Genomic DNA, 14,652 nt, shown 5'->3' on the forward strand with positions numbered 1-14,652 from the left:
TGGGACCCTGACTGAAATCAGTAGTGATGGAAGCGGAGGAGAGGGAGCCACAAAAAGATAGCCATGTTTTTGCTAGAACGAGGGAAAACATTGACGTGATCATGAGATTTTGAATTTGGGTAAGTGGGAGAGGGCATGGTTAGACATTAACCAGTACAAGGAACATTAAAGGCATGTGCTGTGGAACCTGCCATCACTGCAGATGCAGTTTCTGTCACCATGCTAGGCCATATGCCACGCTCTGCAAATAGCAGTCCTTGGGACTGTTCTTGAATATTATCTGGCAAGTACTTCAAGTCATGTAAAAGGCAACAGGCCCATCTGTTTGAAGATAATTAGGACATAAAACATGATCAAATGCATTCTATAGTTGGAATTGGTTATCATTGGCTATATTTTAGAATATTTTGGTTTATTTAAAAGGGTATATGGCTTAAAATTACTAGGATGATCGTTTCTCTTTAATGTTGACTAATGCAGACCTATTTGTTATCTCCAGGCGTGGACCTGGAGAATTTGAGACTGAACTCCACGAGCAGGCCCTGGCCTGTAGGACTGTTTTTGAGGAAAATGGGGTTTCTTTTTAGTGCCTGTTTTGATAATAGAAATAACCTTTTATGTTGCCATTCCAAATTGCACTTGAAAATTTGACATCCCCTAATTCTTTTATTTCATTACTCAAAAAATTAAAGATTCAAATTTCACTCAAGTTCCATAAGAGTTGAACTTTCAGTGTTTTTTTAAAGCAACTTTTCTTTTTTGGCTTTAAAGCATTTATTTCTACCTGTTGTAGTACTTGTTAGTACCTTATTTCAAAATCAGTAATAATGAGATTTTATTTAATGAGCACTTATCAGCCAGGTGCTATACTAAACTCTTCGAGTACATATTTTCCACTGATTTTCTTTTTTTAAAAAAAAAATATTTCTTTATTGGTTTCAGAGAGGAAGAGAGAAGGAGAGAGAGATAGAAACATTAATGATGAGAGAGAATCATTGATCGGCTGCCTCTTACACGCCCCCCGCTGGGGATTGAGCCCACAACCCAGGCATGTGCCCTTGGCTGGAATCGAACCTGGGACCCTTCAGTCCGCAGGCTGACACTCTATCCACTGAGCCAAGCCGGCCAGGGCTCCACTGATTTTCATAGCACAACACTTTCTGGCCAGGAGGAAACTGAAGCTTCGAGAGCTTATGAATTTCCCAAGGACATAATACTAGAAGGTAGTGGAACTGGACTCCCAGGCTTTACGTTTTATGCTGTGTTGCCAAACCACTTGATGAGATTTTAGTCTTTATTATTTTCTGGTCATTTAACCTGTTTAAAAAATTTTATTCACTGTGCCACTTCTTAAGGAAACTTTTGTCATTGAAAACAGAGACTCTTTCCATGACTGCAGATAGGGGACATTTCTGGTTCAAACTGCGTCTCATCCAGTTCCCAGCATAAATAGTATCTTGCACAAAGTAGGTACTCAGCAGAGATTCTATAGAGCGATTCCAGAAGCAGGACAGGAATTCACTGGAACAGTCCTGAGGCTAGAGACGGAAAGAACTCAGATCTTCCTCATGTGTTTCCTTCTACTAATTAAGATAGTGCTCCACACAGGGACACTCCCAGGCCTTCAGCTGCTCACTGCAGAAATGACTGCATCTGCACAATTTCTTCCAGCAGCAGAGATGTGATAACACAGGAGTTGATAAAGTTATGTGCACGCGCTGTAAGAATCATTCTATTGTCCAGTATGGAGACTCCTTTTTTTTCTTTCCTTTAGATCTGTTCCCAGTTGAGCACCAGACTGGAGAAGCAGCAAGCAGCCAGCAAGGAGGAGCTGGAGGTAGTGAAGGTGAGGAGAGTGGAGTAGTTCAGTTTGAGAATTTCTTCCACATTCACAGCCCTAAGGGAGTGCCTGATAGGAGGATTCATCCCAGTATGTGATGCTGCCCCACAGGCAGGATGGCTTCTACACATCACAGCCCCCACACCACCCCACCCCACCTCCCCCCAGCCCCGTTGTGTAGAAGACTGAGGAATCATGGAGAATAGTGTCTCTCTTCTAACTGGAGTGTAACCCTCCTCGCAACAGCAGAGTTATGTCCCCATAAGTCTTATGGGCTGTCAGAGGCAGGTAGTGGGTTTCAGCATCGTGACAGGAGGCCCGAGCTTTCTCGGGTGCTGGAAACCTGGGAGCCCTCAGCAGCTGCATCCCAGCTGTGCCTGAACTGATGCAATGCTTCAGTGTCTGACCCCGGAGTTTCATCCCCTCACTCTCTTGGACAGGGAACAGCGTGGGTGATCTGGAACTTGACTGGAAAACACATGTTGGCTTCAAACAGCAATTTTTTAGATGTTTGTTTTTAAAGAAAACTTGTGGCATTTATTTATATGCTGCCCCCTAGTGGTATTGATTATTTTTGAAAAAAGGAGTTGCTTATTCTGTAGAAACAACAGTAAACCAAATAAATGGATTGGTATTCTTAAGAAGTAATGTTGGGACCAGTGCTCTAGAAACCTGATGTAATTCTATTTGAATATATTCAGGTTTAATACCGGTAATTTCTATGCATTCTAGGGGCTTCAGCATATAGTTTAACAACTTGGGCAAGTTATTTAACCTCTCTAAACTTTATTATTTTGTAAAAGAGAGAACAATACCTGCCTCATAAGGTCATTTTGAAGAGTAAATAAGATAATGTATATAAAGTGCTTAGCTTAGTATTTAGCACACAATAAATGCACATTTTAATAAGTTATAACCTAAAAATCCAAGACATGAGAGATGAAAATATGAACTTTATTCTGACTTTGTATTCTAAAAATGTATTTTTCTTATTTCATGTTATAAAACACCAGTCTGAGATTATTAGTGAGTATAGAGCTAGTGATCTCCCTCCCCAAACCTGCTAAATTTGGGGTTCATAATCTTCCCTTTCTGTTCTTCCTTTACCCCTCCCACCCCCCACTTAGCTTTATCATTCTTTGTACCTTGTAGAAACAATGACCAAGACTCAGTTGACAAAGTGTCTTGGCCAAAAAGGCTTAACTATCCTGAACTAAAATCTTTGTGGAAATAAAACTAAACAAGGATTTATATTAATCACTCTATAAAGGTTTTATTGAGCATCTCCTATGTGCACCGCTATTAGATTTCTTTTTTTTTTTTAACATAAATTATACCTGACAATGAGCTCAGAATTTTCCTCAAGGAACAAATTATACAGATATATGTGAAACATTGAGGGAATAATTCAAAAGCATGTAAATAGGTGCTGAGTTGGATGACACTGACAATCAGTTGTAGAGAAAGCAAAATCATAGGAAGTGTAGACCAAAGATGACTTCAGGTCTGGTTGGACTAAAGCAGGATGGGTAGAATCCAGTTAGAAAGATTTAAAAAAGGACATCTGGAAGAAACAGTGTGAGTTGAAGACCTAGAAATAGGAATGAGCATTTCAGTATTTCATTAAGGAAACTGATGTGATTAGAGTATGCATTAAGAATAGAGGAGATTATTGGCTAACAGATGGGGTTACCTAATGGAAGGCATGACATTCAGAAAGAGGCATTTGAACTTGTTTTAGCCAGAATCAAGAATAACAATCAATACTTATGAAGCTGCATAATTATTATCCCATATAACCCTCTCAACTACCTTAGAAGATCGACACTATAATCTTCTCCTTACCAATTTATTGTCTTCTTTTTATTGATGATGGTTTCTAAAACAGGTAATTCATTTCCTCGAGGTCACAAAGCTGATAAGTGGTCGTGCTAGGATTTGAACCTAGGGAGTCAGACTCTACAACCCATACACTTAGCCATTACACCACACTATCTCCTCTCTTTCCAGTCCTACTTCTTCAGCTCTTATTTGGCATGATGTGATGATAGCTTCTGATTTTTTGATCCTCCTGGAACATCATCCCCTAACACCATTCCTCTATCACCATCCTGTTTCCAGTTAATTCTCTACACTGTGATCTTTCCCAAATATAAACTTGACTAATCACCCTATGTATCCATTTAGAATTAGGTAGGCCACACATAAAAAACAAAACAAAATAACGTTGGTTTAAACACAGAAGGTGCTGATTATCTCATGTAGAAGAAGTCTAGGACTAAAAAGATCCTTGGTTTTACCAGTGTCCAAACTTTAGTGACCCATATCCTCAGCATGGGCTTCCATCCTCAAGGTCACCTAGAAGCCAAATCTGTCAATTGGAGTTTCCACCATCACACCCACATTCCATGGTGGAATTTTAGGACAAAGAAGATGCAAGGATACAATGGCCTACCTCCAATTGGATGAGTTTCTCTACGTAGCCATACATATCAGAACTTAATCTCATGGCTACACCTAATTTCAAGCGAGTCTAGAAAATGGCTCTTTTTAACTGGGCATTTCCTGCCCAAATAACATCAGGTTTCTGTTGCTAAGGGAGGAGATGGACGTGGGTGGGAATCTGTGGTCTCTCCCACACGTCAGCATGTCTCCTCCATGAGGCTAATTGCTCTACTCCAACATGGAGCACAGGATTTAGTGAAGTGAATGAATGAATTTTCTTCAGGATAAAACCAGGATTCATGAGCATTCTGTTTCAGGACTTTTACAACGTGGCCGTGGAGAACTCTTCTCGCTGAGTACCTCTTACTAGCGCATAACTTCCTCTCTGCTTGAGCGTCTTGCTCCCTGCAGTTCTCTGAGGCTGCACACAGTCTCCTCTCTGCTGGAATGTCCTCCTCCCTCTTGTGAGATTAATCACTTCCTTTATAAGGTTCAGCCTAATGACACTGTTTACCCAGCTTGGTAAACTTTTAATCACTTAAACCTAGATCAAAGCCACCACTTTAACATTTTATTTAATCAACAAATAGTTAGTCAACAATAAACATATACCAAACATTGCTGTGTGCCTGTCTGAGCCAGCACAGGGTTCTTGGGAGAGCTATCAGATATCTTTTAAGTCTCTAATGAACATTAATCAGGCAGGAATCAGAAGAGCACAGTATGGAAGAGGTAAAAGAAACCAGTGAGGGCTGAGAAGGTGATTTTAGGGATTCAGGCCTGGGATAGGGAGAGCTTGGTCATGTCAGAGGAAGAATTTAATGAGCAGCTGAAAATGGAAGGAGAAGTTAATGAAAAGACACCCAAGTCTTCAGGCCTCAATGGTGGCAATGTGTACAATGACAGAGAAAGGAGGAGAGCTGCTGCATGTGTGAGAAGAGAGAGAGAAGTTAGGGTTATGGACATTGAGCTTGCTGTAACAGTAGGACACTGAAATAGAAAGATTATGTGATATCTTTTCTCTCTAAACTACTTTTGGAGATATTTTAAGCAAATAGCAGCACTCCTTTCTCAAAGAGAGTTGCTGTTGCCTGGTGGTGGTTATGCTGTCATTGGCAGTCCAGGTCAGAGTTACTTTTATTACCTTGAACAGTAATGATCATCTTTGCTTAATGCTGAACAAAAGGACTTACACTTTATTGGTTACAAGGGTAGATTTAGGTTAGTCATAGTGACCTCAGTCGGCTCTAAGCAAGTTACTTAAATGCTGAGTTTCTTCATTTATAAAAAGGGGGTGAAAATAGTACCTAATCATACAGTAGCCCTAGGATTAAATGAGATACTGCATGCAGGGCATGATGAATGGGGCTTGGCATCTATAAGGGTAATGGTAGTACAACATTTCTTCAACAGATGTAAAGAGGGGCTGTAATACTGTCTATTCCCAGTCTCTCTAGAGCAGGGGTCCTCAAATTACGGCCAGCGGGCCACATGCAGCCCGCCAAAAACATTTATCCGGCCCGCCGGGGGTTTTTGCCGCCGCTGTGTGCATAGGAATTTGTTCATAGTTTTTTTTTAAACTATAGTCGGGCCCTCCAACGGTCTGAGGAACAGAGAACTGGCCCCCTGTTTAAAAAGTTTGAGGACCCCTGCTCTAGAGATACTTTGAGGAAAGGGGGCATCTGTCTTGGATACTTGGGTTTTGTGCTGACTGTAATCATGTTGGTTGTAGCATAAGGGAAATAATGACCTTCAGAAATAGGTCTGCATTTGATGGCAACAAACAGCATCTAAAAAAAAAATCAAGCCGCATATTGTTTCAGGAAGTGATTTACGCTATGGAATACAGCTTGACGTTGGTTATCTCCTTTCAGGGTAAAATGATGGCCTGTAAGCACTGCAGTGACATCTTCAGCAAGGAGGGCGCTTTGAAGCCAGCAGCCATAAGCAGAGAGGACCAGGGAATTGAATCGGATGATGAGAAGGACTCGCTTAAGAAGCAGCTGAGGGAGATGGAGCTGGAATTGGCACAAACCAAACTGCAGCTGGTGGAGGCCAAGTGTAAAATCCAGGTTGGTGACTCAATAAAAGGTTTGGGATATTTTAGGACTTTAGAATATACATATTTAGCTCAGAATCATAGGTGTTATGATAAATACATTTTTCTGCCCAAGAATGTGTCCTGCATAGTCAGGTGTTTGTCATTATTTTTAAACACTGATATAAACACATAGATTTAAACGAATGTTAATAATTAAAATTATATCTTGTGAGAACTTAAGCATACCCTTTTTTAGTTTTCCCTGCAATTTTTTGCCAAAATCCTTTCTCATTGAATTTGGTCACTTTGAAAAATGAAAGGCCAAACCTCCTCTGTTTATTCTTCCCCTGATGGTTGAACATCCTTTTTTTTTTTTTTTTTTAGCTTCTTTTCATCATTACCTGATTTGGCCAAATTCCTTTCTCCATAATCTCTTTCCATATCGAAGGATAACATAATTAAAAGTGGTCCTAGGTTCTGATGGACTGTCCCCCGTTCCCCATTTCCTCTTTAACAGTGAATCGTACCCACCATGTCCTGCCATGGCTCCAACCCACACACACTGGTGTCCTTAGCTCTCTGCCGGACCTTGTATGTTCTCAGGGCAAAGGCCATGTGTTTGGAACTAGAACTCACTCATGCTTTACTCTATCAGTAAAAATTCAACCCATCCATATGTTTATGTTTATTTGTGGTTTGAAATAGGTTATATCAGGTTGTAACCTAAATTGCAGGGGGAATAAAAAGATAATGTGAGGTTTCATTTAATTGTTCAGAGAAGGCACAGATTCAGGTTTTTAGTGATACCTCTTCTAGCTGTAAACTTTTATTTATTTATTTATTTATTTATTTATTTGCATCAAGAAGCCAGTTAAATTTCTCCTGGGTTTTCTGGGAGGAAAACTATGACTATATATACCTGGGGATGCCGAGAAGCTGCACTGGATTTTTTGGCAGAGAGAAAACATTTATAAAACGCAGATGATTTTGTTTCTGTTTTAATTAGGAACTTGAACATCAGAGAGGGGCCCTTATGAATGAAATCCAAGCTGCAAAAAACTCTTGGTTTAGCAAAACCCTGAACTCGATCAAAACGGCCACGGGCACCCAGCCCCTGCCGCCGCCACAGAGCGCCCAGCCACCCAGAGAGAGCACATAGCTCCGGCCTCCGCCCCGCACAGGAGCACGACGATCAAGGCGACGGAGACCCGAGGACTCTCCCAGGGGCCCCTTTGAAGAAAGAAAGTAAAGGAGGCCAGAAGCAAGCCCGCTCTTTCAGTGGCTCTCACTCTTTCTCGTTTGCCACTTTCAAAGGGATGTTATTGAAACTGACCTGATTTATGTTGAATCCCTGTTTTCGCGCTTCTTCTTGGAAGGCCATGTTCAGATCCATCCTAGTATTACCCATTATTTGACATGCCTGCTATTTAGTTGGAAATCAGTAATTCAGAACTAAATGCTTTTTATTCAGAACTAACTGTTCATATTGTTTTTTATCTTACATAAGAGTGGAGATGTCTTTTATTCCAAGGTTGAAGTGATAAGATGATATTTGCCACACAAAAAGAAATTGAAACCTAAAACTCTTAACTTTTCAGCATTTATTCAGGTAAAGCACACTGTGGGGCTGGTCAGGACCACTGTCAGGCTTCCTCCTGAAAGCGATGTCCTGGAGAGCGGTGACCTGTCAGAGGGAAGGACAGACCTGGGATTGAACAGTCCCTGAAGCAAGTTAGTTTATTTCATTTTATGTTGGGTGCATCTGGAAACAAAGTGCCAAGAACCATAGGATAAGTTAGGCTGTTGAGAAGTCACACTAGAGAAAAGGAACTGAGGTTTCGATAAACACAGGAAGAAATAAATCACTTTGGCCCTGGTGTTCTAACAGGTCCTTTTAAGAACTCCACGCAGGAATTGCAAGGTCCTAAATATGAGCACAGTTGTGAGTGCTGGCAAATGTCAAGTCGAAGGGGACATTGCGAGTTGTAGCCTCGGGAAACCTTCACCAGAGAAGCCTAGAAAGATCTAGGTTTAGCCGCTGTGTTCAGAAACAGGGACAGAGAATGTCACTCAATGTTGACATATGCTTGCTAAGGAAACACTAATATACTGTAACTTTGTTAAAGTTATGAGATGGGGAAATGGAGGTCAGCTTCACATCATCTTAGTTTAATCTTAGGCAGCTTTTCTTGATTTCTATAGCTCCCCAAAAATGTGCCCTTGGTATTCCTAGATGAGGCTGCAAATGCATTTGTAACATTTTTGATTGAATATGAAACCTTTATAGAAATGCTTATCTCATGGAAAGGTAAAGAAAACTATTGTTTAAAAGTTGATGGGAATATTTTTTCTATTATATGTAACATGTATATATCAATAGTCCTCACAGGAAATCCTTTGGTAAGGGCAAAACAAATTTTACCATTTCCTAAGCTTTTTTGGCCTTTTCCACCAACACAACTACTGTTAGGTATGTACAGTAACATTTACTGACACTCATTCTTGGTTTCCTTGTTGAACATATTCTTTGCAAAGGATCTTAACCTCTGTATCACCAGAGTGATTCTCATGTGTGCCATATGGTGCAATTAAAATTAACACACTCCTGGAGATAAAGATCAAATAACAGCCATCTTGACCAGGAGCACACACTACAATTTGCTTCCCTCTAAAATGGTCATAACTCTAAAAAGTGAAGTCCCTTCATCAGTGTTTATAGGCTTGTTACACTTATGAAATAATACTTTCTTACTGCATTTCTTTTTGGGTCCTGATATCTTTCATCATTATATTTATTTCCTTTTACCAAAAATTAAAATAAGCCAGCATTCCAGTGTCTATGTTGACTTTAACATTCCCTACATGGTGGTTTAGAAAACCTAATCTTCTTATTTTTATTTTTTATTTTTGTAAAATATAATGGCTAGAGAATTGCATACTGGTACTTGTTTCTGTAAATCATTTAGTATAATTTGTTAGCTTTATTGATACTTTATGCTTTGATACCAAGAAGCCTTGTACAAGTTGCCTTATCAAATGGCCAGCTAAATTAAAGACGTTCTTTTCTGTTTTGTGGGTCTTATAGCTCTACTATACAGAGCTTTTTTAACTTCCAAAAATTGGCACATTCCACAGAATGACTAAATTGCATAATTTTCCTTAAATAGTAGTTGAGGGAGAAATAGAATTATTCTAGGTCCAGTCCTTACCTGTAAACCTGGTCAAATTTCATTTTTTTCTTTAAATAAAATCACCAGGTATATACATTCCAAATGTTTAGTAAATCAATCTTTTGCATTTTCTTTTTAAAGATTGTAATGGTAATCTACAGATTTTTTTCTTTTCCGGTTCCATATCATACTTGAGTATGTTTTGGCACCATAAGTCTAAACTTTTTCACTGCAATGCCTTTGGGTCAGTAGCAATAGTAAAGATAGAAGAAAGAAAATTCAAAATACGGTATATGATATGATTATTCAAACAATATGTTATAACATCATTATCTCAAACCACATGTCCTTCACTGTCTTTTGTTTAAAACTCATGCATCCTAGGATTAACTGCTAGTTTTAATTTCACTTGTTTTGAAGTATATTTGAGAATTGCTACTCTTCTCTTGATTCCTTTAGAAAGAGATTAACTAGCCCAAATATCCAGGAAATTTTCAGATATTATAGTGTGTTTTTCATCTTTTCTAGAACACATTATCTAAAACATTCCTCCAGAATCTAACATTTGCAACATTCTGAAAAGTGATTCTCTTTTCATTAAATTCTGCAAAATAAATGAAGGGAATGAACTTCAACTTGATTATTCAATTCAGTAGCTTTTATATCTTGAAAATCCTATTTAACATGTATTTTAAAGCTGAAAAAAACCAAGCTGAATTTTGCAGTGCATATGTTTGCTAGCTACCCATATTCTGAGCCATGGCACAATTTGATTATATTTAGTTACATATAATTAAATGCAAAAAAACCAAACTCTGTTACCTAATGTTCTGTATATGAGAGCATTTCAGAAACACTGATAGGAATACCATACAGGCCTATGGCCTATATCAACATACAGCTAATACCTGTATTCCCCTCTCTTGGCTATTAAGTTGGCAGTTTCTTCTTCATTGACTTTCTTAAACTTTCATAGTAAAATAGAAAAGCAATCTTTGTACTGATGTTGGGATATTTAATCGTATTTATCTTGTTTCATTTCTTCAATGTTTTCATTCTTTTATACTATATATTATTTATTTTTCTCAACCCCCTACTCCATTTTCTTAAATACTTTCCAGTTAATAACTAGTGGCTTCATTTCCAAGCCAAAGTGGGTAAAACAAGAGAATACACAGTTTAGGGCACAAGAGGTGAGGAATCCTTAAAAGGGTTGATTAGATGCTGCAGCTGAGAATCACATGTAACTGACGTAAGGGACTCTTTTCTTTCTTTTTTTTTTTTTTTTAGCTGAAATCACTCTACTAACTATTCTGCTAAGGTGGGTGTCTGAATTCAGGACCCCTTTAAGGGACAAAGGAGCTTTAAAAAAATTAAATACCTTGTTTGTTTTATCTCTCTTGAAAAGAACACTTAATAAGATGATTCTATTATATAACTTTTAAAAACAATACTTACAAAAGCTCTGATTCTCTTGCTTCCGTTATAAATGAGAGAATGGACAAACTATTGTTTGATTTGAACAGTTAGATTTCTGTGTGTAAAATTTTATAGAGGGTCCCTAACTCTTGTATACCCAGGTACCATGCACCTGAATACATACATGGCGACTGAATACAGAAGGGCAGGTAACGGTTCAATGGCCTGTTCACTACTGGCTATAAAGCTCTTGCCTCGAGTTGGAGTTGCCAGGCTCCTGGTCACACTGAACTAGAACTGCTCCAAAACATCCTCTGTCATAGTGGCTTCTGTACAATAAAGGCAAAGCCCTTTCCCTTAGGAATTCCTTGTCTTTCAAAAGCTACCAAAATGAATGCTTTAGTGGGGGCTGCACCTCAAGCAGAGATGATCTTGAACTGTAATGAGAAACGGGATGTTTACAAGTAGGGAGTGACTCAGTCAGCGGTCAGGAGTCCCCTTCTCAGCTTCCATCTAAAAGATGACATGTCCAGCTTATCTCCAAATGAATTTGTTACCTGCTGTACAAACATCTTCATCAACATGTCCCATTCTCCCCACCTCCATCCCAGGTTTATCATCAGTGGTATTCTGAAAAACTTAAGAAAAAAGAATCACTGAGTAGAAACTGAACATTTTAAGTTCCTTTTGTTTTCATTGGCAGTAAGTTAACATGTAAAATCTTTTCCACTGTAACATAAGTATATATTATATATGGAATAAAATATAGGAAACTGAGTTATAAGGACATAAATGCATCAAGACTCTGGTGTCATGAAAGCACAAGAATAAAGCTGGAGATGGTCCCAGAATCCAAGATGTCCCAATAGCCTTTCACATCAGTTTCTCTATTTTTGGTATTTTGCATAATATATGGATCCTTAATTCAAACGAAAGAAACGAGTTTCTGAGTCAGCCCCACTTCCTTTCTTTCAACTCCTACCTTTCCCTTGCTGAGGAGGTAGTAGAAATTCTCTAACATCTATTTTCAGGAATAGTATGATTTTTGTCCGTGGTTTCTCTAATGGAAACAGGTTCTGGGATAAAGGAGTTGATTAGCCCCGGCAGTGCTAATTGACGACAAAAGAAATATTAGTGGGCAGCCTCTCTCCTCTATAAACACTGACCAATTAGATGTTTCCATAATTCCATGTATTATGCATAGTACACTCCACAAATGTAAATGTAATGCTTGTTAAGAAAAGTGCAATTTATTGTACATTGTCCCCAAAATGTTTACTTTTATAATTGTTATGAACTTGAACTGGATTAGTAGCTTGTTTTCATGTGTGAATGGAGCCTTGTGAAATAAACAAATGCAACCCCGAAGGTAACCACAGGTGACTGTTTTGTGAGCCAGTGATGTTTTCAATGCTTTGTGTTGCCCCTTTGGCCCCATTAAGCAGTAATAAACATTTGTTCCCGAGTCCATATCTGTCTTTTCTGTTTTCTTCTAGTTGATTTTATTCTAAATCAGCGGAACACAGTGTTTATGTAGCACTCCTTATTTGACACTGGGCTCCAGTCAGCTTAGGAAGAAAAAACACACAGGCGCTTGTTCCAGGCTCTACCTGCAGAACTGCCAAGGCCCTGTTTTCCTAGAGCAGCAGTTCTCAACCTGTGGGTCGCGACCCCTTTGGCGGTCGAACGACCCTTTCACAGGTGTCGCCTAAGACCATCCTGCATATCAGATATTTACATTATAATTCATAACAGTAGCAAAATTACAGTTATGAAGTAGCAATGAAAATAACTTTATGGTTGGGGGCCACCACAACATGAAGAACTGCATTAAAGGGTCGCGGCATTAGGAAGGCTGAGAACCACTGCCCTAAACAGTGACTGGATGTGCTCCCTCCACCCATTCTTTTCCGTAGTGATCCTTGTTTTGGCAACTGTCTCCTTTTCCTTGGCTCACTTATCACTGCTTGTTCACAAAAGCAGGCCTGTGACTGCACTGGCCAATTACAGCGGAGAAGGCTGGGGAGTGTTTGGGGATGGGTAAGAGATCAATCGAGGGACTTGTATGCATGCATATAAGCACAACCAATGGACACAAGACACGTGGGGGGGGGGAGGGGTGTTGAGGGTATGTGTGTGTGTGGGGGGGCGAGGGTAGGGGAGGCCGGGAGAAGGTCAATGGGGGAAAAAAAGGAGACATATGTACTACTATTTGTATACTTTAAACAAGAAAATAAAATTTTAAAAAAGCTAGCTTAATAATAAGACAATTAATTAAAAGGAAATAGGGACTTATTTTATTGTATTATAGATACCAAAGGCCGAACAGGCCCTGAAGAGGCACTGGGACAAAAGACTTATTGTTGACAGTATTACAGGTGTCCCCCACCCAACCTCCTCTTGGCTCCTCCCCCTGCCCCTGCCCCTGCCCAACCCTTCACACTATTTATTGTCCGTGGGCTATGCATGTAATAAGACCATCCTGATTTTTATAACACCTTAGGCTAGTTTTGTTGTTTTTAGACTTCATTTCACGTTTGTGAAATTCATGCATTTGCTTTTGAATTGTACTCCAATTTGTTAGCTAGGATAAGGATCAACCTGCATCTTTCTAAAATCTTTTTTCTTCTGTTTTTGTAATCACTGCCTCCGGCGATAGTAAAGCTGAGTGACTGCGGGTGGGGACTTCTCGGGGGTTAGTGTTCACGCTGCAGACGTTTTGAGGCTGTCAGAGGCTGAAGCACCTGACAAGTGGGTTGGTTTCTTGCAGTGGTTCTCAACCTTCTTAATGCCTCGACCCTTTAGTACAGTTCCTCATGTTGTGGGGACCCCCAACCATCAAATTTTCGTTGCTACTTTTTAACTGTAATTTTGCTGTTATGAATCGTAATGTAATTATATATGTGTTTTCCGATGGTCGACCCCCAAAGTGGTCGCGATCCACAGGTTGAGAACCGCCGTTAGGGGCTTTTACTGAGAGGCTGGAGCCAGCCGAGCGGAATACAGTCCCAGCATCTACACCCGGTGAGAACTGGAGACTTGCAGAATGGTCAGTGGCCGGGGCGCGGGCACCCCGGAAGTGCTTCCGCAAACCACAGGGACAGGAGAGAGCGGGTTTAAGGTCATAGTGTGTGGCGCCTGGTATTAGTAGCTTTAACCCCGGCGGCGCCGTCACGTGCCCAACGCAGCCCCACTTGGTCCCTGATGACACAACCATGTCGCTGGTGCCAGAACCCAGTGGAAATCACTGTTCTCTTCAGGGTTCTCCATAGTTAACTTCTCGTTCTCTCCCGTTTTAACAACATAAATAGACTGCCACTTTTCCCTTTTGTGCCCATTTCTCGCAGAGGCTCACAGGTTAGCTTCAGACAAGATGGCTGCCAGGTTGTTCCGCTCTCCTAGAGGGGACGGAAGCAGCCGTCTCTCTAGTCAACTTCCGACTTGGAGCTCGAAGACCAATACGTTCCTTCCGGATTGGGGTAAGGTTCCGAGTTGCGACTGCGCAGCCGGAGCAAACAGGGCGTACGTACGAACGTACACTCGTTCTGGCGGAGAGGAAGTAGCGTTACACTTCTCGCGAGAGTTCAGCGTCGCTAGGAGGCTCGCGGGAAGGAGGGGCGGGGCCAGGATCGGCGGAGCCTCATCTTCCTCAGTCGCCCCGTCGCGGTCGCTCGCCCCCACCGCCCTGTTTCCCGTGCTGACTGCCCTGCGGCCGCCCCCTGGCAGCTTCCTGCGCC

The 14,652-nt window shown here is 40.5% G+C and overlaps 1 protein-coding gene across 1 annotated transcript in view; it reads left to right on the forward strand.

Annotated features, from left to right (window-relative positions):
• Positions 1-12,385, forward strand: part of RABGAP1L (RAB GTPase activating protein 1-like) — a 391,910-nt gene extending 379,525 nt beyond the window's left edge. Inside the window, 3 exon segments of the mRNA XM_015566064.1 lie at positions 1,775-1,846; positions 6,160-6,357; positions 7,333-12,385. Of these exon segments, the coding sequence (XP_015421550.1) occupies positions 1,775-1,846; positions 6,160-6,357; positions 7,333-7,485 (423 nt within the window). The 3' untranslated portion in view covers positions 7,486-12,385.
• The last annotated feature ends 2,267 nt before the right edge of the window (positions 12,386-14,652 follow it).

This window comes from Myotis davidii, unplaced genomic scaffold (genome assembly GCF_000327345.1).
Source record: "Myotis davidii unplaced genomic scaffold, ASM32734v1 scaffold580, whole genome shotgun sequence".
NCBI lineage: Eukaryota > Metazoa > Chordata > Mammalia > Chiroptera > Vespertilionidae > Myotis > Myotis davidii.